This window comes from Perognathus longimembris, chromosome 21 (assembly GCF_023159225.1).
Source record: "Perognathus longimembris pacificus isolate PPM17 chromosome 21, ASM2315922v1, whole genome shotgun sequence".
Classification (NCBI taxonomy): Eukaryota; Metazoa; Chordata; class Mammalia; order Rodentia; family Heteromyidae; genus Perognathus; species Perognathus longimembris.
Genome location: NC_063181.1, coordinates 1,472,930 through 1,498,975, shown reverse-complemented (window position 1 = coordinate 1,498,975; position 26,046 = coordinate 1,472,930). Strand labels below are relative to the sequence as shown.

Below are 26,046 nucleotides of genomic sequence, written 5' to 3'. Positions count from 1 at the left end.
CCTTCCTCTGGGTCATTTGCATTGAGGGAACCGTTGAGCTTGTAGCATCATCTTCACATGGAACAGAAGCCACAAAGCCACCCCTGAGCCCCCTCCATGAGCAATGGAAGAACAACTCAGGGCTCCGGGGATCCTACGGCCTCTCATGGAAAACCCTTCTCTTCCCTCACCCCAGCTCACCACCATCCTCTCCTGCCCAGGATGTGAGTATCGGCTACCTCACAAGGCCAAATCCAGAAACGTGGGCACATATGCCCCTCCATTCCATAGTAATCTTCATCTACACAGCCTGACAGTAACCATGGGAAAATGCATTATGCCTCGCTCAATTCCACACAAAAGGAAGCTGCACAAGGCAAGTCTTCTGTGAAGCTTTGGCTTTCCTCGATTGCTGATGGACAGCTTGCAAATTTCCCCCTTGCTTGGCAGGGACACACGTTCTTTCCTGTCACCCTTGGGCTAGGTGTAAGAATGCATTATATATTTTTAATTGGGTAGGAAAAACTATCTTAAAAATCTTTATGAAATTCAGATTTACTGACCCCTAGTAAAGTGTTATTTTAACATAGCCATCCATTTTGTGTCTGCCCTCAAACAATGCCGAACCTTTTACCATTTTTAACCCACACAGCCCAAATATTTTCCACCTGATCTGACACAAAGCCAGTATTTTGTGGGTAGGCTTTTAGGAGTACGCATGGGATGAAGAGATTATTAGTTTCTGATCATGATAAATGTTGGTATCCATCTACAAACAATAGCACCTAGTTTTTGCAATCAGAACCATATTGAAAATATTCTTGTTCACAAAATGTACATTTTTTGAAACAACCAACATCTAGACCTAGATTTCAGTTATAATAAGGTCAAGAAATAAATGAAAGTGGGCTGGGTAGACTTGGGGGTTATTTAGATCCAGAATGCATTTTCTTTTGGACATACTTGGTACAGCCAAAGAGGGACATGATCTACTGAGTGTGCAAATAACCTCACGGGGAAGAAAGCGAGGGCGATGGGGTGTGCGTCGTGGTCAGCTGGAGGGCGATGGGGTGCGCGTCGGGGTCAGCTGGAGGGCGATGGGGTGCGCGTCGGGGTCAGCTGGAGGGCGATGGGGTGCGCGTCGGGGTCAGCTGGAGGGCGGGAGATGAAGCTAGCGGCGGCCAGACACAGCTGCCACTGGTGACAGTCACGGTTAGGGTCTGGCTTTGCGTGGGTGGCCTGGCAGCAGGAAGCTGAGTGACAGGTGTCACGGGATGCTGCGTGGGAAAAGCTGGGAGGGGCTCCGGGTGACCAGTCGGTTCCGAGAAGACCCCGCGCTTAGAAATCAGAAATGGAGACCAGCCAGGAAGATGTGGCTCGTGCAGCGCGTGGCCGCCATGCTCCGGCTGAGAGCCGGTGAAATGCTCCCAGGTCACGGTCAGCACAATGTCCTTCTCCACAACATTGCGACAGTGTTCTGTGAGGCCATACCCCCAAAGAAAGTTCGAAATAGGCCTCAGGTAGTTGTCCGTAAACATCTGGGCATTTAATGTGGGGACCGCCCGTCGTGTCTGCTGGTCTTGGGGTCACGGGTCCCACCAGCCAGACACCGAGTGTTCTCCAAGTCTCTGGCCAGGCGGTCCACATCCCTCCCCTCCTGAGGCCTGGCTTCTTGTTATCTGAGAGAACGCTCCTTCCTCAGGAATGCCACCAACCAGAGGTAAAACCTGCAGTCATTTCTGACAATTAAGCCGAACGCTGTCGAGTGGACTGGATATTTCCAAACAGCGTAACAGAGATTGATTGTATCTTCACTTTAAAAGATTAATACACTACTTTAGTAAAGCATAATTTTATTCCATTTCAAATCTCTTTGACAGTTGCTGTCATCAATCTTAGAAAAGCTGTTCTCTTTACCCTCCTGGGAAGACCCAGGTGGTGAATTCTGCAGAGAGATTGCTGGAATTCTGGCATGCTCTCAAGCATGATAAACAGTTTGCTTAAGTGTGCTTCAAATTAATAGAATCACTAAGTGCCCACAGAAAGAAAGGAAGGTTTTTATTATTTGCCTTTTCCTTTTTCTTTTATTTAATGGTTCATGGTGAGTCAAGTCCTAGGATGGATGGGGGAGGGCTAGTAAGAGATCAAAATAATTCCTTTTCCTGTATCTACTATTAATAAATATGCAAAATGCCAAGTCCTTTTGAATGCCTTCATTCCACCAAGAACGAATAATGCATTTGTGTTTGGGCAAGGATGAGATTACCCAAGTCACTTAAAGGCATCTAACACAACACTTGTGTTTTAAGCCCCTGGAAGTGAGAAGAAGGTCACTCATTCCGTTTTTCTCAGGGGTTTGATGGCAGGAAATTAGCTTCTGTTGGTTTACAAGGGCGATCTTTCTCCTCTCTCCTCTCCAGGCTCACAGGCATGAACCTCCCCTCCCCCGTCATCAGCAGCAAGAACTGGTTACGGCTCCACTTCACCTCCGACAGCAACCACCGGCGGAAGGGGTTCAACGCACAGTTCCAAGGTAAGCACGCCCCCCCCCCCGGGGGCACCGGGGCACCCCGAGGAAGGGAATCCTGCCGAGGCTGCAGAGAGCAGCACAAGTGAGCGTAGAAACCACTTCCGTGTGTCTTACGGACAGTTCGCGCTGGGAGATACACAGGTAGCATGTGACGGTAGGTGGTCCAGGGACGGTAACGCTTTTAACTTCCATGCTCCCGTCCAGTCCTCACCCCCAGGGTTCTGTGTGTCCTCCATGTCCTTCTTCACGTGCTAGGCATGGAGGAGTGGATGGCATCGTGTCGCCTTCAGTTCTGAAATACCTTCACAAGGCAAAGTCCTAGCTCTGTGGGTTAGAAACGTACACACAGCGTCTCTTTAACAACGTCCTAGTCGCTATAAAGGTAATGTATGGAGGGGTTGCGGTTATGTGTGCCAGGTATGGAGTTCACGTCTTTTTTGGACAATGTCATCCCACAGTGACTCTGCAGATCAACAAATGGCGCCTGCATTTTTTCAACAGGTAATGGGATTATAAACCACCCCGAGGGTGTCAGAAGCAAGAGTCACAGGGGGTGTGACTGCAAGCACCCTGAGGGCATCAGGAGCAGGAGTCAGGAGACGTTCTAGGGCCTCCTGAGCCCCTGGGAGAACCTTCTCCAGCTGGGCAAAGCCCCCCCGGCTGTGCGGCGCCGCGGGGCCCGGGCTCGGCCTGCAGGGAGGGGCAGGCTGGCCCTGCGCAGGGCTGGAGGGGCCTCCGCCCTCGAGGCAGCGCCGCGCTTCGCAATCCCCCTTCTGCGCGGAGGGCGAGCGTCAGGAAGCCCTACGCTGCAGGCGCGTTTATCCCCACGGAAGACCTGGAGATGGGAAACCTACCCCGGACGCTCTCAACACGACCCCGAGGGAGAGACGCGGAGCCGGTGGCCTAGGAAACCAGTAAGACAACCGCCGTGCTGTGCGTCGCGGAGGCATGAGGAGTCTCCACTACGTGCTGCCGCCCCCACTTTGCCCAGATCCTTCCATCGAAACCCCAAGTCTCGGCTGGTTTGCTCTTGTGGGCGAGAACGCGGACCCACGTGTCCCAGCTCCTTGCGGTCCCTTGAGGACAGTGACCACGGATGGGCACTCGCACACGCGAGCACGCGGGGCCTGTGAAACACGAAGGCCTCTCACCTACCGGAACAGGAGTGCGCCGGGCCGGTCCCTCCAGGAAGAGCGCGTCTCCAGAGAACACCTGTGACGTTGACGCCTAGAAGACCTCCTCGTGACTCGTCGCGTGAGCAAGCAGGCACCACCGCCAGGTGCTCGCTCTCTTCCCGCTCTCCCTCCCCCCCTTTCTAATGTTTTAAACGTTCACCTCCCAGTTCCTTATTCTCTGGGATGTCTGGCTTCTCCTTCTCATTCAAGTCATATCAAAAACGGCACAAGGCTGAAGGACAGGGAAAAGTGCTCTGGGCAGTTCTTCCTGAAATACGGTCTCCGTTAAAATAGTCAAAGAAGGGAACGGGAGGCCTTTGCCAGGTCTGGCGCCTGTGTTGGGTTCTCCTTGGATGAAGGATTTATGTAGCACATGTTGCTTCTTTACATCAGCTGAAAATGAAGCCCATTCTTTCTGTGCTGCCTCCATCCTTAATTATAATTAAATAAGTGCCTTGTTCAGATAATCCATCATCTGGACATTTTTGATGCCTACAAGATGATTTTTTTAAGGCTAGGAATCTTGAACCATGAAGGCCTTTTTATTCCTAAGTGACATGCAAGTATAGGTCTCCAATTTTACATAGGTGCACCTGACTAGTTACAAAAGCTGATTTGACAAGAAAAAAAATCTTATTGATTTCTTTAACGAATAAATCATTCTGAAAGAAAGCGTTTATAATAACGTTCCAGTCTCAATGGGGAAGCACCCTGCCTCATAAATCAAGGGCAACCCAGAATGCAGCTTTAAAGCTCATGTTGACACAAATAATTAGCTTGCTTTTTAGGTTATAGTTCTATATCAGTATTGATTTTTCTTTTTATTTAAAACAAAGACCTCTATACAGAAGGGCGGCTTTCCTGTTATTAAAAATGCATTTTGGTAATTGAAAGCTGCAATTCACAGATTTATTTGAATCGGGATGAAATATCTGCTTTCCCTGGTACCCAGCACTCCTGGTTCCTGGGAGGAAAAGCCAGGGTCACAACTCAACTGAGGGTTCAGGCCCTGCGTTCGAGAGCCCAGCCCCTGCCCGCCTTACCCCCCCCCACCACCCCCCAGAGAACAGCGGCTCCGAGAGCTGGCATGAGGACAATCACCCAGAACCTAGGACTTGTCCTTGACCTTCGTTGACAACCCGAAGGAAATCAAGCTTTCTGACTGGGGATTTTCTCCCCCTTTGGCGTTTCAGAATCGTAGGACATCTTATCAAAGGTAGAGACCCATTCTGAACAATGTCTCTTGGCCTACAAAGGAACTTGCTACCGTTGCAGGAGTAACTGCTGAGAATAGACCGTGGCTGGTTGAAACCAGCGACCGGGCACTGCGTAGAGAAAGCAGGCCGCCCCACTCGTTACAGACGCTAATCAGCAGACATCTCACCTGGAGGCAAGCTGATGGAATAAATGAGCGCTGGTGTTTACGCTAGACTTTTTATTTCCGTCAAAGGGTTTTTGTGCAGCGATTTATTTAAAAGTTGCGTGCTTAAAATATGAACACCCAGCGAGCACCTATCGTTCTCTATAAAATTAGTTGGAGTCAAACCTCCCGTTCCCTAAACTACTAAATGTAGTTGACATGGGCACACTGAGACTTAATGAAGTTGTGTGGTGGAGTGCAGTTATGTTGAATAGATCACTACGTGGCAGCAGCAGGCAGATATGAAGTTCTTCTGCTTGAAGAATGAAGAAAACTCCACAGGAGGGATGTAATTCTCCTGGTCATTGTTTTCCTATGGTTTATATTTGCCTGATGTAGAAGTCGAAATGGTTCTGGTATTCTCAGTCTCTCAACCCAAGGGGTGATCACCCCCTCCCCTCCGCCCCTCCCTCTCCCTCTCCCCCTTCCTCTCCCTCTTCCTCTCCCCCTTCCTCACCTCCTTGCCCCTCCCCCTCCCTCTCCCTCTTCTCCCCGCCCAATGGAAATGCAATCAGCTGTGTCCACACACAAGGTTTTGTGCTGTTTTCTAAATGGTTTATCTGCCCCCCCCCTTGGTGACACCCCTGCTTTGGAATGGAATGGACCGCAACTGGGGTGCTCACCCTCCGCGGGAGGGGGGCTGGCCCCTCCTCTGCTGTCCACACGCTGGCCGGAAGTTTCCACACACTCCGCCGCGAGGCCTGACACCGCGTTGCGCAGCTGAGAGCCACCGGCTTGCCCGTTGGGCAGTGTGCTAGCACAATCCCACATGGGGCTTGCAGTCTTCTTACCTGACAAGCATTCCCAGAGCATGAAGCCGGCACACGACTGACGTGCGTGAAATGAAGTGAAAGCATTTGAAAAAGAATCTGCCGGAAAGAACTAAAATCATAAAATGTAATTCAATTAAATGAGTAATTCACTGCACTTTTCACCTCTAGTAAAAGATTCTTTTTTGTAAATGGTTTCTATCATCACAAATTCATTGATTCATTCCGTGACACCTGCAAGAGCCCAAGAATATTTTAATTATAGATGTACTAAAGTATTATAGAATGGGGATATTCATTTTTTATATAGATTTCTGAGAAAATTCTATTATTGCAGGAAGATAGCTGTCAGCATTATTTACCTCTGGAACTCTTCAACTTGACTGCTTTCCGAAATGTGCCTAATGTAAAGTTGTCTGCATTGTTTGATCCTAATAACATCGGATTTTATAAAGACGCTATGCCCGATCTTCCCTGGTTCTGAAATCTGCTACTTAGGCCTTGATAAGTTTGTCTTCGTGCTTAATAAGGCTCATAGCTCCATTTGGAGTCTTGTCAAGGCCATTAATGCCGAAGGCTTTGATTCGCAATCTTCTTTGTCCAGGAAATTCAATTTTAAATCATTTCTTGTAAAACAAAGACCTAAGTCTGATGATTCTAGGATTACTCTTTACGTCAGGTTTTGTTACTAATTTACATCTTATTAGTTCTGGCCAAGAAGCCTATAGTTTTGCAGTTTCATATAATTTTCTTAGCAAGTATTTACAGGATAAAAAGGCAAAGCCCTTCATGCTTTTTGACTTATTTAGGGCTTAAATGACAGAGACCGAGCATATGAAACACCACTTGTGGATTGCTCATTAAATCTCCTCGTTTCTAGTATGTAACGGATTGATTGTGCCATCTTTATTCCTCCAGAAAAATGAATACTTTATAGATAGTGAACATGACCTTTATTTGTAGCAAATTAAAACGATGCCTAGAAACTATTAGCTGAAAACCTGGCTCTGGGGAAAACTGGTCACAGTAAAGAACTTGGATGAAAATATCCTATGCAAGGAAGACAAAGCCTTTTACGGCTGTTCTGATAGTTGAGCCCTAACAGTTGATGACAGTGAGTCTGCGGCGCGAATGAGCTTACATGTTTGTTGATCCTTCCAAAAGGAGGGTCAGCTTTTTTTTTTTTTTTGTCTTTTCTTTTTTGGTACTGGGGATCGAACCCAGGACGTTGCACTTGCTAGGCAGGCGCTTTGCCACTGAGCTGCATCCCAGGCCAAGGAGGGTCATTTTTGTGGCAGGGTGTGCTAGGTAACCCAGAACATACACCAGATCCCCTTGAAGCGGCGAATGCTGGGCCTCTCCCTTCTCCGCCCGTTCCTGTGCAGAGGCTGACGCGCCAAGAGACCTGGGACAAAGTGGAGGGGGAGGAGTGGCCGGGCGAGTTACGAAGGGAGTTACACGTATAAAAATAGTATCAATACAATAAAAACCTAAAGGTTCACACCACGTCGTGTCGTGGAGAACTTGCAGTCAGATCCATTGAACGGCACAGGCCTGACCCGAGAGGACAGGCGGTCAGCAGGCCGATCCCTTCTGAGCGACGCGGCGCGCTAGCTGGCGAAGCCGGAACCTTCCCCGCCCGCATCCAGTATTCTGCCGCGGAGGGGAGGCAGGCGCCCAGCAGCCCGGGCTCGGGGCGGCCAGACGCGGCCTGTGGAGGACTGATGAGCACGGCCACCGGCGAGGCGGGAGCGGGGAGCTGTTCCACACATAAACGGGAGCATAATGATAATGATAAGGTAATTAGAGACTTTTCTGGAAGGTTGAGCAAAGAAAGCGAGGGCCTTCTTCTTTCACCGCTGTTGGAGCAGCTGCTTCTCTGGACACATTTGCACCAGGAGCAATGCACCGGGGGGCGGGGGGGTGTCCATTTCATCGCCCGTGGTGGGGGGGGAGGGTCTAGAGAGAGAGCTGACAGGGAAGCTGGTAGGAGGATGGAGGAGAAAGGAAGGAGACCGGCTGGACTCCATCTCCACAGGCCAGGACTGTGCATTGAGGGGCACGGCCTTCCCATGGGCTGGAGACTGCGGGGGTGGGGGGGTGAATTTGGGATCAGGCTCATACGGGGTCTGAGCCAGGAGGCAGAGGTTGATGAGGAAACCCTCAGGTCTAGGAAGCTGGTGGCCTTTCCTTGGGCCCACGAGGGGCCATTTACCTCCGGGCTTAGGTGAATTGCCCCGGTGCACAGCAAAGCAGCTCTGCACACACCGGAGGTTTTGCCTGGTGCCTGTATGCGCCTGGAAATACTGGGCGGGGCTCAGTCCTTCCTACGCCATCTTGGCACAGCGGAGGGAGAGGCCTCCACACAGAGGACTCGGCTGGCTCGAGGTGATTTCTGGCAGCAAGATGCTGAGCTTTGCCTCAAGAGCCAGCTGCTGTCAGGTGAGAGTCCTGTGAGGAGGCCCCGGGCAAAACCGCTCCACGGAGGGGGCTCTTCTTCCCCACACAGCCAAAGGTGACCCCACCCAGGGCTGGCCCGCGGTGCCAGCCTGACCTGCCTCCCAAAGGGGCCCCCTTCCTCTCCGCCCCCTCCTCCCCGCTCTCAGGATCCATTACAGCAATGGGAACTCGTCAACAGCCCTGAGAAGAGAAGGCCCGTGTGAACCAAGCAGCCCGAGTCTGCCTGTCCCGGCCGCCCCCCATCCTCCCCCCCCCCCCAGTGCTGCGCTCCCTCCGAATGCAGGGCGGAGGCGACGCGTGCCGTCCAGGGTCCGCACATGGCGTGGGGGCACCTCGCCTGGCTTCTCCTCACCCAGGAAGCCTGCGTCCCGCTGAAAATGCCCTCCTGGGAGGGAGATGGTCTCACCCAGGCCCGGGCCCTTGGCGCACAGGGCTTTCCGTCACCACCGCAGTCCCTGACAGGCCCTGAGCCCGCCCCGCCCTCCGTGGGCCTCTCCCTCGGGGCGTCGGGCATATCAGCGCCGCCCCCCCCCCGCTTGCCGCGATACCCAATCCGATTCCTAAGTCCTTCCTGCAAGCCTCCCCAGCTTTAGCATTCGACTCCGGGTTCACACCACTGTAAGAATCCGTTCGCAGTGCTCCAGCGCGAAGCGGGGCGGCCCCTGTTGGCCTCCCTTCCCGGGGGAGGGCATGTCCCCCGATGTATCCGCCGGGGGCGGGGCGGGCGGGGCGGTGTGCTTGGAAGGGGCTCGCGCAGTGGTACGAAGCGGGTGTGGTGCAGAATTCCAAAGGCTCACCCCGACCCGGCGCGTGGCCCCCTCCCGCAGCCCCCGCGGCCTGCCGCGGAGGGTCTCTGCGCCCTCCCGTCCAACGAGGCGGGGCGGGGGGCTCCCGATGCCCGGCTGGGTGAGGAGAGCCGGCTTTCGGGGCGCCCCTACCCGGGAAGGGGGGCAGCTCCCCCTGGGCCTGGGGGAGACGCTTGGGAACTAGGCGGTGGTGCTGCCCGTCCAACGCTAGCGAGGTGGTGAAGACGGGGGGCCGGCCCGCGGCGCGACGGTCGGCGTCAGCTTGTTCCAGTCCAACTCAGCGCCTTCCACACCCACGGGGGCCAGGAAGACGCGAGGAAGACGCCGCCTGCGCGCCGACTGGAGGAAAATCCAAGAGCTTCTCGAGGTCCGCGTGACGCCCTGGAAGACAGACAGACAGGCAGACAGACAGAGGCTCACGGGAGAAAAGCACGTGCGCGTGCACGCACACACACGTTTCCTTTGATAGTTTATGTGCGCATCAGAAGAAAAATGAAGACTCCAAGAAGAGGGCAAGATGGAGCGCTCCGACTGCTCGGAGCTGAAGAGCGATCACTGTGCCGAGATAACTCCGAGGGGCTCTGGGTGAAGGAGAAGTAAAGCACGCGCCCGGGATGGGGGCGAAGCGAGGCGGAGAAAACTGACCTCACCTGCCATTTATCTCACCTGTGATGGTGGCTAGAAGCACCTTCTCTCATCCCCTCCGCCGTATTTTTCTTCACACCTGGCGTGCGATCTGCAGTGCTGTTTTTGCACACGTCTCAATGCAAGGCGAAGGTCTCCAGCCCCGAGTTCACCGACTCCCGCATGCGCAGAGCCAGGCGAAGTCTCTGCACGGGAAACACTACGCGTCAGGGAGCACGAACGCCCAGCGGAGACCCAGAGCTCCGAGGGGCGTCGGAGCCTCGAGGGGCCCGGGAGACGGGGAAGCGCCTCAGTCGGCGCTCCCAGGCGGGCCGCCCCGTGCCCGGGCCCCCGGGCCCCACGGCCGCGGTCCGGGCGCCCCAGCGGGCTGCTGGCTCCCTCCCAGGCCAGCATCGCTCAGTCCACGCAGACTCAGTGTGGGAAGCTGCCGGCAGGGATGACTTGGGTGCTCTGGAGGTCTGCTCCGTCAGCGCTCTGGGGTGCTCGGGTACAGTGACTCAGTCCACGAACTGACTTTCCCAGAAACCTCAGATGATACTCCCGGGACCAGCGTGTCTGTCTCTACGTGCAGAGCAAGGGCTCACGCGGGGAGGGAGGCAAAGCACCAGAGTTGAGGAAGACGGGAGGTCCACACTTTGGGCCCTATGAACAGGAGGCCACCCCGCACCTAGCCGGTGGCATCGGGACATGAGAAGGCGCTGCTGGAGGGGGGCCGATCGGTTGTCTGAAGGTGAGGGGCGACGCGCTTCCGCAGGCCTGCCCCTCGTCTGAAGGGAACATTCCCAGTCGAACCTCCTGCCGTGCAACGCTTGTCTCAACCTCTCCTGACCCAATCCCACGCAGCGGGGCCGGAGTGCCCTTTCTCTCTGTGCACGCTTGCTGTGTCTCATCCTCTCTCTCTCTCTCTCTCTCTCTCTCTCTCTCCTTACTCATCTCACATTATCATGTGTGCAGCTATTTCTTCCAGTTGTTTGGAACACGACCCAAATAAGGTGCTGTTTTATTTTAACAGATCTGACTGGAGAACATCAAGTAAGAACACAGAAAGGCGATTCTAGGGCAGTCTACAGACAAGGGACTGCGATTCTTATAGCTCATGCTTGGACAGTTACTAACAGGGGCTTTTTCCAGTGTGGTCCTTTCATATGGTGAATTATTAATAATGGCATACTGGAAATATTGGCAAGAAATAAGAAAGGCATGTAAGTCAGAGAAGAGTTGGCTTCAGATTTGCCTTGTTTTAGAGTAAATATGTTCCTACAATGAATAAGCCAGCAGTTCCACTGCGGTTAATGTTAATTCCTCAGCACCTACAACTGCCTTCAAGCTAAGAATGCCGTTTCATTACCTTAGCAACATTGCATGTGCACACGCACACATGATCTGCCTTCTAGTGTGTGCTTCTCCAGTGAAGGTTCTTTGGGGTTGCGGAGGGTGGGTAGGAAGGTCGTCACCCACCCAGCTTGTCGCCCACCTAGAAGGGCGACGTGCTTTCATTCATCCCTGCCCTGGTCCTTCATCTAGTGTCTACCATTGATTCCCTGCAATCGATTTCTCAAAAATAGCTTGAGAGAAATCTTATTTCCCTGAAAAAATTTCCACAATTCTGTCCCTTTGTTCTCAGCACATTAACTTTGACTTCACATGTTAGTTGATAAAATTAATGACGCTTCTCACAAAATTTGGAGGGGGGGAGTGGAGGAAAGGGTGGGCACTGCAAATCACATTATTTACCCAAAGAAGAGTAATTGAAGAAAAAGTGGCCCAGGAAGAAACAGGTATACATTGAGAGTCGTTAGCACTGAGGAAGAAGCTTTACCCAAAGGCTGCGTCTGCGTCTGCTGCAGAGCACAGAGGCCACGAGGCTTCCGTCCTCAGTGGCCGTGGCCGGTGGTCGTCGGTGGCCGGTGCTGCCTGTGGTCCGGACGGCCCGCCCAGCCACAGGCCGGGAAGCAGTGACGCTGCTCCTGGAGGCCGGCAGGCAGGCCCTGCCTCAGCTGCCGGGGCTGCTGACCGGGCGGCGGGCGTGCTCGCAGTGGAGCTCCCTGTCCAGGGCATCCTCCCCCCCCCCCCACGGGAGCTGTGTCTGCAGCTTCCCCGCGCAGACTGCGCGTGCCGTGGACGCCGGGGCTGTCCGCCGCCCATGACCCCACCCGGCCTCACAGATCCTCCCATGGCCGTGGACACGCGGCTCGGGTCCAGCCCAACCCGCTCCGCAGAGCCGCTCCTAGGGGCGGCGGGGGCCCCAGCTCAAGCCGCCTGCCCCCCTCCTGCGGGCCCTGCTGGAACAAGAATTACAACGTGGAGATTCGCGGCCTTAAGACTGGAGCTCCTGGTTGAGTGGATAAGAACGAACCAACAAGCAAAGCCCAAGCACACGAAGGAGGCAGAAAACGATGATCTGCCTCGGGACTCGGGAGATGTCAGCGGTGGACCTGGGACTCGGGACTCGGGAGATCTCAGCAGTGGGGGCTGGATCTGGGACTCGGGAGATCTCAGCAGTGGACCTGGGACTCGGGAGATCTCGGCAGTGGGGCTGGGACTCGGGAGATCTCGGCGGTGGACCTGGGACTCGGGAGATCTCAGCAGTGGGACTCGGGACTCGGGAGATCTCGGCGGTGGACCTGGGACTCGGGAGATCTCGGCGGTGGACCTCGGGACTCGGGAGATCTCAGCAGTGGGGGCTGGATCTGGGACTCGGGAGATCTCAGCGGTGGACCTGGGACTCGGGAGATCTCGGCAGTGGACCTGGGACTCGGGAGATCTCAGCAGTGGACCTGGGACTCGGGAGATCTCGGCAGTGGACCTGGGACTCGGGACTTGGGAGATCTCGGCGGTGGACCTGGGACTCGGGAGATCTCGGCGGTGGACCTGGGACTCGGGAGATCTCGGCGGTGGACCTGGGACTCGGGAGATCTCGGCGGTGGGGCTGGGACTCGGGAGATCTCGGCGGTGGGGCTGGGACTCGGGAGATCTCGGCGGTGGGGCTGGGACTCGGGAGATCTCGGCGGTGGGGCTGGGACTCGGGAGATCTCGGCGGTGGGCCTGGGACTCGGGAGATCTCGGCGGTGGGCCTGGGACTCGGGAGATCTCGGCGGTGGGCCTGGGACTCGGGAGATCTCGGCGGTGGGCCTGGGACTCGGGAGATCTCGGCGGTGGGCCTGGGACTCGGGAGACCTCGGCGGTGGGGCTGGGACTCGGGAGATCTCGGCGGTGGACCTGGGACTCGGGAGATCTCAGCGGTGGACCTGGGACTCGGGAGATCTCAGCGGTGGACCTCGGGACTCGGGAGATCTCAGCAGTGGACCTGGGACTCGGGAGATCTCGGCAGTGGGGCTGGGACTCGGGACTCGGGAGATCTCGGCAGTGGACCTCGGGACTCGGGAGATCTCGGCAGTGGACCTGGGACTCGGGAGATCTCGGCAGTGGACCTGGGACTCGGGAGATCTCGGCGGTGGACCTGGGACTCGGGAGATCTCGGCGGTGGACCTGGGACTCGGGAGATCTCAGCAGTGGGGCTGGGCCTGGGACTCAGGAGATCTCAGCAGTGGGCCTGGGACTCGGGAGATCTCAGCAGTGGGGCTGGGACTCGGGAGATCTCAACAGTGGACCTGGGACTCGGGAGATCTCAGCAGTGGGGCTGGGCCTGGGACTCAGGAGATCTCAGCAGTGGGCCTGGGACTCGGGAGATCTCAGCAGTGGGGGCTGGATCTGGGACTCGGGAGACCTCGGCGGTGGACCTGGGACTCAGGAGACCTCGGCGGTGGGGCTGGGACTCGGGAGATCTCGGCGGTGGACCTGGGACTCGGGAGATCTCGGCGGTGGACCTGGGACTCGGGAGATCTCGGCAGTGGGGCTGGGCCTGGTCCCCTGCCCGCACAGTGCCCCGGCCTCTGCCCCCGTGAGTGCTGCTCAGGGGAGAGGCACAGGGCTGTGGCCTCCCAGGGCAGAAATGAGGACGTGCAGCTGAGCATCTCCACAGGATGAACCGGGGACGAGAGTGTTTGAAGGGAAGAGGACGCACGCCTTTGTTCACACGTGCATTGGCTGAGAAACGGCTTTCCAGGTGCTTCCCTATTTGCCCTTCCCCTCTGCTCTCCCCCCCCCTCTTCCTGGCTCCTTCCATCCATCCTCCCTCCCTCCCTCTCTTTTCGGGTAATAGTTAAAATAACGTTTGTGGAGTAAACCAATACATTACCACAGAGCAAAAACCTCTCCTTTTAAAAAGTTTTCCTTGCTACTTCTGACAGCAATGGAGATTAAACTCCGGGCCTCCCCCTCCCCAGGCCATGGTATGGACTTAAGCCATGGTGTTCCTACCTCTGGCCCCCAAGTGTCTGAGATTACAGGCGTGAACAACTATGTCCAGCAGTGAAATAACCTTGCTCATCTCACTTCATTTCCAAGTTAAATACTGAGTATTCTTACATCTAAAGCAAAAACCACAGGAAAATACATTTTTTAAATAGAGTTTACTTGTCAAGAAAATGGTGGATGAGCAGAGTAAATTGCCCCCACTTAAAATATTTAACGTGTGGTAAAAAAAAAAAAAATCTAGTCAATGTCTTGGGGTGTTCCCACATTAACCGCCCCCCTCCCCCCACACCGCCTCGACAAAGTTATCCTCATGTTGATAAAAGTGTGTGTGCAAGTGTGACGTGTGTAGGCTTCCTTTTGTTACTGATCACCAAGTAGTATACAATTGTCATTAAATTTGACAGTATTAGGGCTTTTGTCATTGTGGCTGTTCAAATCAAAAGGTCATACTAGAAGAGGAAAAAAAAAACAAACACCTGCTAATTATTTTTTCCTTGCGGGTGGCGTTCAAGGACATCCCAAGGTCCAGTGGAAACTAGAAAGAAGGCTTACCTGGAATGTGCAATGCCAATTGCTGGGGAAATAAGACATTGTTTCTACAACTTAAAAAGATATTTATTATAGAAACAATTAAGTTCCCCCATGAAATAGTGTGCACATACTTTGAGACAATACGAGCCAGCTTTACCTCAAAGAAACAGCTAGTAAGTGCACTCATTATTTTAAGTGCAGGTAAAAATGAGAAAGCATTTCCAACCACCAACTTAGAGAGCATTTTCTTTTACATGTGCTCACCGGCTGCTGACAAAGGTGCGTTAGTGGAGACTTGCCTTTGTGGAGAAGGAAGATGGCATTTCTAGAAATCGCTCTGGTGAGGGTCGGTCCTTACCACTGAATCCTAATGCATGGGGCGCATTCTGAGAAAGTAAGCCGGGTTGACCATGGCAACTGCAAGAACTCAGATCAGACAAACAAACTCAGTAGGTAGCATGGAGAACATGGTAATTCTTCCATCAAGAGTATTTTAGGCAAAGTCCTCCAGGAAGACATAAAAGCACAGTCAATGCATAGTCATCATTTTATTTTTGTCCTGTAAAAATGATCCACGTAACTCCTTTCTCCATACCCCTCTGAGTTTTCACAATGCACCTGGGGTTGGAAATAAACACATAAGATTACAACACCTGCTGTTCCTAGGTGATGGGTTCACTCATCTTCTTTTGCTTTTCTCTCATTTTTTACTTTTTCTCAAATTTTATACAGCATCCAGGCTCTTCTGTAATTATGAATGAGAGATAAATGCAGAAAAGAATGCGTCCTAATGGGACTCATACCACATGATGTTTAATTTACGTTTAAGGAACTAACATACATGTTTATTTTCATTAGCATAAAACAGGATGGAGGGAGGAAGGGCGAACAAATGCAGTCATGGTATTCAAGAAACACGACGCAGTATATGAACGACCCAACTGGTGGGCAGGGAGGGGAGAGGGTACACAGAGGAACAGGAGGGATGGGTGACATTGTCCACGCTGCGTTGTGCTCGTGACCTCGCTCATGACCCCTGTGTACCACTACCTCACAGTAACAATAAAATTGGTTTTATTGTGATAGATGCACACACGCACCTGATGTGCCTTCATGTTTGCTTAATCAAATTGGAAATCTGGAAAGTTTAGCATTACAGGAAGATAGATGGCGCACACAACACAGTCCAGCACAGTGGCTGACTATGTCTGAAATGTGGTTGCCCAGGTAGGGATTCCTCCTGGCGAGGGAGCAGACCGCAGCCACTCGACCTCTGCCCTCCCATGCAGTTTCTAATAATAGAGTGCAACTTCAGCTACCCATGAAACTAAATTGGATATGTCAGCATCTTACAGAGTGCCAAATGCAGAATGATTTTAAAATGTATCATTCACGATACCCATAATGAAAATGATTTATTGGATGGTTATAACACTTCCATTGACTATGTGACCGAGAAAACTTAGGCGTGAAGTTCAGACCTGTGTTGATAAAGATGAACTCACGAGACAAAAGCCCTCAGCTTCCTGAACTTGCAGTAAACTGTGAAGAAGCCAAGAGAAGGAACAGTCAGGAAGCAAAGCAGGAAGTTCTTCACAGGAAGTTGTGACTCTTTCCGGATAAGGGGGGGAAGCACTCTCCACCAAGAACCATCCAGTACCACCTGGAGGCGGAACTCTGGTCGCCAAAGACGTGGTTGCCTGGCAACGCCCACGTACAACCCTGTAAAGGTCATGAAAATGTAGTAAACCAGCTAGTCATGATCCAGCCATTCCATATCAAGAATTCGGATTCCGGCGGAATAAGCCCTGCTCTGTCCAGGCATCCCAAGGCAATGCCTATTGGGGTGCGGTGCCATGGGGCTGCTCAGCTTTCCTGAGGCCCCTCCCTGCCTCCTGCTAACGGGCTGCCTGGCGGCTCCAGTGCCCTCTGCCCCCTGTCCCCCAGCTCCCTCTCCTGGGGACAGCTGTAGCTAAGTCACTTCCCAGCCTCCTGAAGCATCCTCTCCCGCGAGCTCCCTCCCTCCCTCCCTCCCTCCCTCCCTCTAGCATGTGTTCTCCATCAAAGCCTTACAGGCAGCAAGCAGTTCCCAGCTGTTCAAGGAAACTGCCTTTTCCCCTGGAATTTAAAATCTTTTATTTCCATTATTGTTTTTTAAATAAGAGCCGTGACAGGGCAGGTAATCCTCTTCAGTTCTAGTCACTCAGAAAGAAAAGAGAAACGAGGTGTATGGACAGCCCGGCCTTTCCTCTGAAGTCAGTGACCGTGGGCTGTCGTACTCTTCGGTTCCGTCTTCCTGGCAGAGGGGTGGTCCTTGAATGGCATTAGGCCAAGGCTACAGACAGAGTTTCCTTCCCCCCTGAGTTCAGCTTCGCCCTGGGGCAGAGCTGCTTTGCTTTCCCCGGAGGAGGCTACAGCCCTGTGCTCTCAGGAGTGGGGTGAGCAGACCCCAGCCCCTCCAGGGCCCTGGAACCCAGGGGGGGCCGTGCCCCAAAAGCCTCTGGGAGGGACAGAAGCACAGCCTCTGCCCAGGCCTCAGCTCCCGCAGGCTTGCTTGGGGAGCTAATGAAAAGCAATGCACTGAAGGCTGGCCAATGAGGGCCAGCCTGGCAGTGCTTCCTGTCCCGCCTCCTCTCCAAAGAGCCAGCCAGCCAGCCTCTGGGCCCACAGGTGTCAGGGAAGGTGAGAAAAGCTGCCCTAGCTCAGCCTGCAGCTCAGGAACCTCTACCCCTTCCTCCCGCTCCCCTCCTGTTGTGTATTTTTACTTCTTAAGCGCATATATCTACTTCTGCACACTTCCAGTTTTATTGGCGCTAGCAAGCCAAGATATTTGTCTCAATGTGCCAACTAAAATTCAGGTGCGGCGGGCTCCCTGTAACCCCCACCTCCACGGGAGGTGGAGATCAGAGAGGATCCGAAGTCTGCAAAGTGAGGGAGGCTCTTACCTGAAACACAGGGGCTTGGAGGTGGGGTTCACAGAGTAGAGCTCTGGACGAACGCCATTCCCGGTATCCAGAAGATGAATGCACCGATGTGATGATGAAAATACGAAAGCCGGCCTCGCAAGGCGGCGTCACAGATGCCGTTGGTATTGCCTGCAGGTGGGAAAATGCTGGAAGGCCCGGGGGGCGTCTGAGGTTTGCTCAGAGTTGTGGACAACGTGGCCTTCCACCAGCTGAAAGCGATTCGATGAATACATACGTGAAGGAGTGAATGAATGAATGGCAGCCTCACTGTGCAGAAGCTGAGAGTACAAGGTGCCTGTGCGTGGAGGCACACTGCTAGTGAGCGGTAGCGCTTCTTCCTCTTCCTTGTGACGAACAGGTGCCGCCATGTTGGGAAACCTGGACACCCTGTCCTCTTAGCCTGTGACTCAGCTGCCAGGGCCGGTGCTTCTGCGCCGGACACCCACGTGTTAATTATTTGCTGGCTCCGTGACTTCCCCGGTGTTGTCCCTTTGACCACAGGGAAGGCTCCCAGCCTTCTGCAGCCGGGGAAGGTTGAGCTGAAGATTAAAGCACTCTCTTATCATCTCCAAGGGTTACCCGCTAATGGCTTTATGTTTTTCCTTTCTTTCAGTGAAAAAGGCGATTGAATTGAAGTCAAGAGGAGTCAAGATGCTACCCAGCAAGGACAGCAGTCGTAAAAACTCTGTCTGTAAGTCCACTTTCCTTCTAGACGAGGATGGATTTGTCTATTACAGAGGGAAGCAAGAGTGAGCAGGGCAGTTCAAGAGATGTAATTCTGTAAGGGGCTATTTTTACTTCGGCTCCTACTTCTCTATTTTTAACGTGTTCCTGGGAGAAAGAAGACTCAGTAACCTGATGTTGGGGGAAAATATCCTAAGTGTAGCTCCAGTGTGCCACTGGCTGTCCTCTCCAGTCTTGGGGTAAATCATCCAGTTTCTCACAGGACAAGAACACTTGGGCCCTGCTCTTATCTCGAGGTCTTGATCTCAGCCAGGCTCCATCCCGGTTCATCCCCCCCCGCCCCCAGCCCCGACTGACACCAGAGAGAACTCTGCACAGTAGGAATCGGGCCTCTTGCTCCGCCTGTGAGGTGTTTTGATCGTCCACCGCAGCGCGGTGTGCGGTCCTCCCAGGAGAAGGCTCGGGCCTGACCATGGCGGCAGCCCTGCGGCCGGCCCTGCCCCGCAGAGCCAGCCGACTATTCATGGACTTGAGCAGCCGGCTTCTCCCCAGGAGTAGGAACCACACCGACTGGTCTCGCTGTGCCTTCTCAACCTTATTCTAGGGCTCCCACGTCCACTGGTGGGGCCAGGGCCCCCCTGCAGCCTCGGGGAGGCAGCGTGGTGTCAGTCTGGGTCCCCCGAAATCTAACTAACTCAACCCTCATCCTGAGCTTTGCCTCCTTCCAACATTATTCTGTGAATGCTTTGCTGCTTTTTCTGCTTGAGTCTCACCACCAGTGTCCTCCAGATGAAAATGGACTAAAATACAGTGAAAAGAGAAAAGGGGCCTTTGTTTATAAAACTAGGGATTTTTGCTGTCAAGTCATAGATCAAAGATGCTCGGTAGAGTGGTGGATACCGTATTGTGATAACTTTGAAAATCACTTTTTGTGATTGAAAATCCTGACCTGAAGTTCACCGTGGCCCCTGTAATCTTGGGCGTCGTTTTCATTAACTGAATGCCAAGTCTGGTATCGGATCCCTCAGATGTCAAGTTCATCTTGGGGAGACATTACACCAGGCTTGCTCACGGGGTACGTGCGTTCTCTTCTGCCGTATCTGGACAGGAATTGAAGAGTATATAAGAGATTGATGCGGTGTTGGAAAGGGATCCGTACCGCGCCCAAATAGTACTCAGCTGTTTGGTGTAAGGCACTGGGGTCTAGTCGTTAAAGGAGACTTACAGAGAATTGAGGAAAACGGGGGGCTTCTAAATCAGCCGTATAATAAATAAAGTAGGTGACTTCTGTAGAAGGTGTCGCTGTGAAAATCAAATGAAGCTTTTCACCGAGGACAGAACATGGGATTTGCATGGAGAAGCGAAGGCTCAGTGGCTATAAAAGTATCTACCTTGCTCAGGCCTAAGTGTCATCTGTGTAATTAAAGCAGCAATCCGTTTCACGGGCTTGTCCGTTAGAGAAGCCAGGATGATGTCGATTGCTGTTCCAGTCTGTGCTGTGGTGGTGGGTCCCGCCCAGGAGGAACGCTTCCCACAGGGGAAGAAAGTGTGATCAATGTCAGCAGCCAGACAACTGTGCAAAGCACAGGGTCTGACTCCGTAGGAGACGAGGAACGAAGCGCCCCAGTCCTGCCGTTCCCCATCTCATGGCTGATGGTTTGAGCCCGGCCCTGTCGGGTCACCCAAACACGGGGACACCTGAGAGGCCAGTCTTCCCTTTTAGCTATGCAAGACTTCTTCACTGTCTTGATGAGAATGTACGGGGGAGGGGGGAGGAGGGAGAGCGAGGGAGCTAGAGAGAAAGAGAGAGAGAGGAAGAGCCAGAGAGTGCGGGCTTGGAGCAGGAGCTCTGTCTTCATGTTGCTCTTCTCACTGGCTGAGTGGATTGCTGAGGCTGCCGTTGTGATTTCATTCTTGATCCTCCACTGCGGAACACCTGGGCCTTCACCTGGGCCTTTTCTTTTCCTCAACATCCAATTAACTTTGGTTACGTAGGTTTTCCGCCCCTCCACGAGACCTCGGAGTCCATAGCGCTGGGCCATCTGCAGGCGAGCCTGCGTGCTGACCTTGCAGCACGGTGAGCAGGCTCGAACTCGGGGCTTTGGAGAAGCCTGGCAGAGTATTCCAAAGAAGCTCCCCGCGGGCTGACAGCCGCTGCAGCCCCTAGCTTCCGTGCTGCTCTGTTTGTTTAGGTTCCTTTCGTCTCTTTCCCAAGGACTCCCCTGGCCATAGCTTGGTCCCACCCGCGGTGGCGGGCAGGCCTGGGCTGGCTGAGGAGCGGGGTTCATTGATGAAGGAGCCAGCACCTGGCAGGAATGGAGCCCGGGCTCCCGACACCAGAGAAAGCGGGAGCGCCAGGGCCAGGCACCTGCCGGCAATGTCAGCCGCTGACAAGAGTACATGCCACTGCTCCTGCTCCTTTTCCCGGCGCTCTCCTGGGCAGCGTGCCATCGCAGCAGCCTTCCCGGTGGGGGCCCAGGCTAGATTATCAGAGCCCTTTAGGCTCACGAATATAAATATCCATACCGGAGAGAATGAAGTCAAGCCTTAGTTGTTATTTGTGAGCTGGAGATTTTTTTTTAAAGTTAAACACAAATGACTTTACAAATGCACTATTGATCTGCCGTAACTCACGGGGACGAATCGACAGTGCAGGCTGGGTATTGAACACTTAGTTACAACTGTTTACACCTAGCAGGGCAGGAAAGTGGATTCGGGATCATTACTTAATATAAAGTTGCATTTTTAAATGCAAGGAAATTGAGCACTATGATGCATTGTCTTATAAACCCTTGGGGAAAATGACAACTGGATAGTGTGGAAAAATTGCCCCCTAGTTCTCTCTCATTTACCTACTTGCTGTTTGCTTCCTTGCCCTTTCTATGGGTAATCAATTTTTTTCTACCTTGGAAAACATACTTGAGGCAAAATAATATTCATTCCAAGTTCCCATACAGGCATTCCTGCTAATGAAGAACAATTGATCATGCATTGTCTTTGTAGTGGCACTCAGTGGTTCCATTTGCCTCTGGCTTTTTTTTTTTTTTTTTGCCACAGACATCATTATGCAGAAGGGTGGATTTAAAAAAACCCATTGTTTCATTTATAGCCCCTCTGCAAGGCAGAGTCTCAACTGCTTTACACACCGGAGTGACCTCGGACTTCTCAACCTGGCCAGCCTGGCTCGGCTTGCACCCCAGCAATCCACTAGGGCGGTTCTTCGCCACAAAGTAGGCAATACTTCCTCGGTGCGCGCCCCCTCGTTTGCTAAAAGAATAAATAGGGTTTAATCTGACATCTTACGTCACGTCCTGCCTCTGGGGCAGCTTGGAATTTCGCCTCTCCCAGCAATGGGGTTTGTCCAGGATAGACCACAGAGTCAATCTCCTCTTGATGGACGGTGAGGCCGGCAGAGGCTAAGGGGAAGAGAACAAACAAACAGTGAACTGTCAGAAGCGGAGCGCCAGGGGACCCGGGAAAGGCGACCCTCCTGATGGTTTCCCTCCTTTGCGCTGCTGTTTGATGGGCTTCCACATCTGATGTAGAATGAGGCGGGGGTGTTTCTTGTGCTGACTTTACTCCTGACTGCCACCTTCCTCATCCGCTGCCCCCCGGGGGAGGGGCAGGCCCTCAGTTCAAGCCCCCAGACTGGCACTACAACAGACGGCAACCCTTCCTGCATCTTCCCACCCGGGACCGAGGTCTTCGGGCTGCGGGGCAGGCTCCTGAGCATTTCCAAGGACACACGTGCCCCTCGCAGTCTCTCCTCAGTCTGAAGTGATCTTTCCAGAAGAGCCCTGGCTCCTTCTCTGCCCCTTCCCACTGTGGATGAGGCTGCAACCGTTGGTCAGCTCTCCGCCGACGTCTGTGTGCGTTCCGCAAGCCTGGCCCACCCACGGCTCTGTCTGCTGATACCTGGCGGCCTCTCCTGCAAGCACCCCGATCCGGAGCTGGACCTGAGGCCTGGGGCGAGGGGGAGGTGGGCCCTTCCCACCAGGGGCCCCCGACGACAGGACAGGATCCGGCCCACAGCCCACACAGCGCCCCGCCAAGGACCCCGCCGTTAGCGTTTGCTCTGAAACGTCATCTGGACGCCGTTTCAGATGGCATGCTGTCAGGCTGTAAATTCTCCAAACACCAGTCTTCTTCTATTAGTCCCCTCGTGAATAATGTCCAATAATTGTCACAATTTGCTTTCCCCACCTACGGAAGCCAAATTTTGTTCCATAGCCGTAGAGTTCAAGGCACGGAGCTCTTTATTAAGAGCTGGGAAATCTTCCTCACTAGGACTCATTTTAGGGACTGTCACAACTGCGATTTAGCTGAGCGACAGCAGACTACAGGACGTGCCACCCAGCTGCAGACGATGCTCATCTGCCTTGCATGCACCGGTTTGCCAAGCCAGAACGCTCCTGATTTGCTTTGATGCAGGTTCTCACAGGAGGAAAAAAACAAAAACAAACCAATAGTTCTGTTAACCTCTAACAGTTCTGCAAAGGTTTCATAAAACAAAAATGACCATTTCCCCAATCTACTTTGTTCTATGAAATGTAGTAACAGGGAGCTTTGTGATTGTTAAGAGAGCCTTGCTTTACAATAAAGATTCATCGCTGTATAGCATGGAGATCCCAGATTGTATAGGAAAAAATTTCACAAATCAGGTTAGTAAATTATGCCGTTTCTAAATAGGCTTTTGTCACCGTGGGAGCTGAAATACCATCTAAAATGTTACAGAAAATCTTGCTGAAGAGAGAACTGGTGCGTAGATATAGCCGGGGCAAGGATCATCTTCACCCCAAACTGAGTGGAGCACTGGAGTTCCAGCCACTGTGCAAGAAGAGGCGATCTGCTAAAGCTCAGCATGCGGGGTGCAGGCCCGAGTAGATTACAGGTGATCGCACCGACCGAGCCTCAGCCTCAGCTGAAAGTAAAACGTGTTGCAAGTGGTTTCAGCACATGATCACAGAGACTAACTGATTAACTGAGGGGGTTAATTTACTTTGCAAAGACCACTAGAGATTGCACCCTCTTTATTCTAAAGAATTCATGGGGACGCGGCCTAGGGAGGGGACAGACTTCAGGAAGTCTGGAGTGCTAAGTCACTGCATGGCTTGCTTCTCAGAAGCTCAGCATTCTCTGTGTGCTTTTATCAAATTGTATAAAACAATCTAACTTAATCTTCCCGTATAATTGAATAAGGAAGAATCCAAAGCTCTGGAATGCTTTCAACATTTTTGGACTTTGATGTGCCTCCAGTAGAAATAATGCTTGTGTCTGCACTGGGTGATCAAATCAGGCTGTAGGGTCATCTTTCTGTTAAGGAGTAAGTTCAGTCAAACTAAAGACTAGACTAAATAGCCATTTGGTTGCTTTACCAACTAAATTCCATCTTTCCAATTCACACAAAAGGGGACTAAGTAATTGTTGTGGGTTTAAAGACAGATGGGGGTTGGAGGTTTGGCACAGGTGAGAGTATCTGCTTAGCAAGCTCAAGGCGCTGAGTTCAACCACGGTGCTGCAAAAAGAAAAAAAAGGAAAAGGAAAGAGAGATTTAAAAATCGAGGCATATGCATTTGAACATGGGAAACTGAAAATAATACATATCTCTTAAGTATCATCACTTTGTTTAGACTATATTAATGGTATAAACACAAAATGGAAAATATTTTCCAATTACTGTCATTCCTGGAAGTGCACTACACAATCAAAGCTAAGCTCCACTTCCCGGGTGGAAACCAGTTCTCTCACACTCGGTTCCCGCCCCTCGCTCCGTGGGAGGTTTGGGGTGGGAAAGCCAGCGTTCCCCACTGGTGGCCGTGCCGGTCACCTACCTTCGGTTAGCAGGACCGGGGTGTAGCCCGCAGCGTGGGCGGGGCCTGACTTAGAGTCAGGGAAGAGGGGAGACCTCTCCTCGCTTCGGGAAGTTGTGAAGCAGAAGCTGGTGCTCACCGCACACGTTAGCTCTCAGCAGTGTCACTTCCCCCCCCCCCCCCCCAGTACAACGACACACCCGTCGGTGACCACGTCAGACTGGCAAATCCTCTCTTGAGCACTTACGCGTGTGTGCACACACCTCCACTTCCAACATTTTTGGTGCTTAGTTGAAGCGAAGAAACTCTTGAACTTCCTTGTCCAGGCTGGCCTTGAACTGTGATCCTCAGACGTCAGCCTCCTGAGTAGTTAGGATTATTGGCGGGAGCCACCGATGCCTGCTTTCATCCTTTCATCTTTGGTTACAAAGCAGCCCAAGTATGGGTACACCATGCTTGTTTAGTTGTGGACCCATTAAAATCTATCCTGTTTGGGTCCATTTTGTGGAAATTATTACCGATGATGATGATATTTGTGAACACACTTTTGCATGAATGTGAGTTTTCTCTTCGTTTTGATAGAGGTCTAATTGTTTAATTGCTGGGTCACATGATAATCGAGTGCATAATTGTACATGTAAGAAATTAGCACAGTCTACCATTTTACCTTCCTACTGTGTGTGTGTGTGTACACGCACGCGCGCGTAATAAAGTACCTGGATTTGTGTTCTCCGCCATCATTTTCCGCTTCAGCAATTCTGATAGGTGGGTCGTGATGTCTTAGTATTGTTCTAGGCCTAACTTCATCTCCTTATCCAGGTGGAAGACCTGCTTGGGGGCTCACTCTCCTGTGTGGAGCTTCTCGGTGACAGGGTTATTCATATTGTGGGGAGGCTCTCTGTCTGGATTGCTTTTCCTTGTGAAGTTGTGAGCATTCTTTATCGATTGTAGACACAAGTCGTTTGTCAGAAATGTGGTGCACAGATATTTTCTCCCAGTGTGCAGGTTCCTTTTCATAGTCTTCGAAAGGCCTTTGGAAGAAAAAAAAAATTCTGATTTTGCTGACTTCAGTCTTAAAGCACAGTAGACCTGGTTGGTCTTAGAAGCAGAATGTTCAAGTATTTGGCTACTAGACACGTGTGATATTAAGAGAAATTGCTGACTGATATCTTCCCCAAGTGAGAAAGTACCCTGGCCACAGGCACTCAAATCCGGTCAAATCCAGCCAAATCCTGCTGGATCATGGGCTGTTTCTGTTGAGGGTCCTAAAAATGACAGCTCACAGAGCTGTCTGTAGAATGTAAGCCAGTTGATGGGGTGTTCTCTCGCATAGCTATATTTTCATGCAATTCAAATAGGCTCTACAGTCTAGAAATAAGGGGATCTTTTATATTGTGGAAATGTAGTGTGAAACAATAGAAACAGTCTGCATGTTCTTATTGTTGTGGTTCAGTTTAATATTTGTGCCAGGATTGGGCTCGATGTCAGGCCAGGGGAGCTGTCCCTTAACCACCTGCACCTCAGCTCTGCCTCTGGCTTTTTGGGGGGGCTAATAAAAGATGGGAGCCTCACAGTCTTTCCCGCTGGGGTTACCTCTGAACCTAGATTCTCAGAGCATACCTTCTTGAGTTCTGAGGGTTACAGTCATGATCTGAAAACGTATTAATCACCAGGAATTCTGATGATTTAAAACTTTCAAAAGTACTCATCTTTAAAAACGAGTGTCTCAAAAATAAGTAGCATGCTAGATGAAATAATTTAATTTCAGTGAATGATTATTTGATATAGCATTTACTCAGTCATATCTCTTGATTTCAATGAGTTTGCCTGATTCCCACTAAAGAAAACAGACAGAGGGAAGTTCTCCACGGTAGAAGAAGAGCAAGTCTTGCTTAAAGACGTCCCCTAAGAGTGAAACAAAAGGTCATTGGTTGACTTTATGAAAGATGGAAA

At 52.2% G+C, this 26,046-nt stretch overlaps 1 protein-coding gene across 1 annotated transcript in view; it reads left to right on the top strand.

The window, feature by feature from the left end:
- Positions 1-26,046, top strand: part of Csmd1 (CUB and Sushi multiple domains 1) — an 874,507-nt gene that overhangs the window by 576,614 nt on the left and 271,847 nt on the right. Inside the window, 2 exon segments of the mRNA XM_048330750.1 lie at positions 2,400-2,512; positions 18,213-18,290. Coding sequence (XP_048186707.1) covers positions 2,400-2,512; positions 18,213-18,290 — 191 coding nt within the window.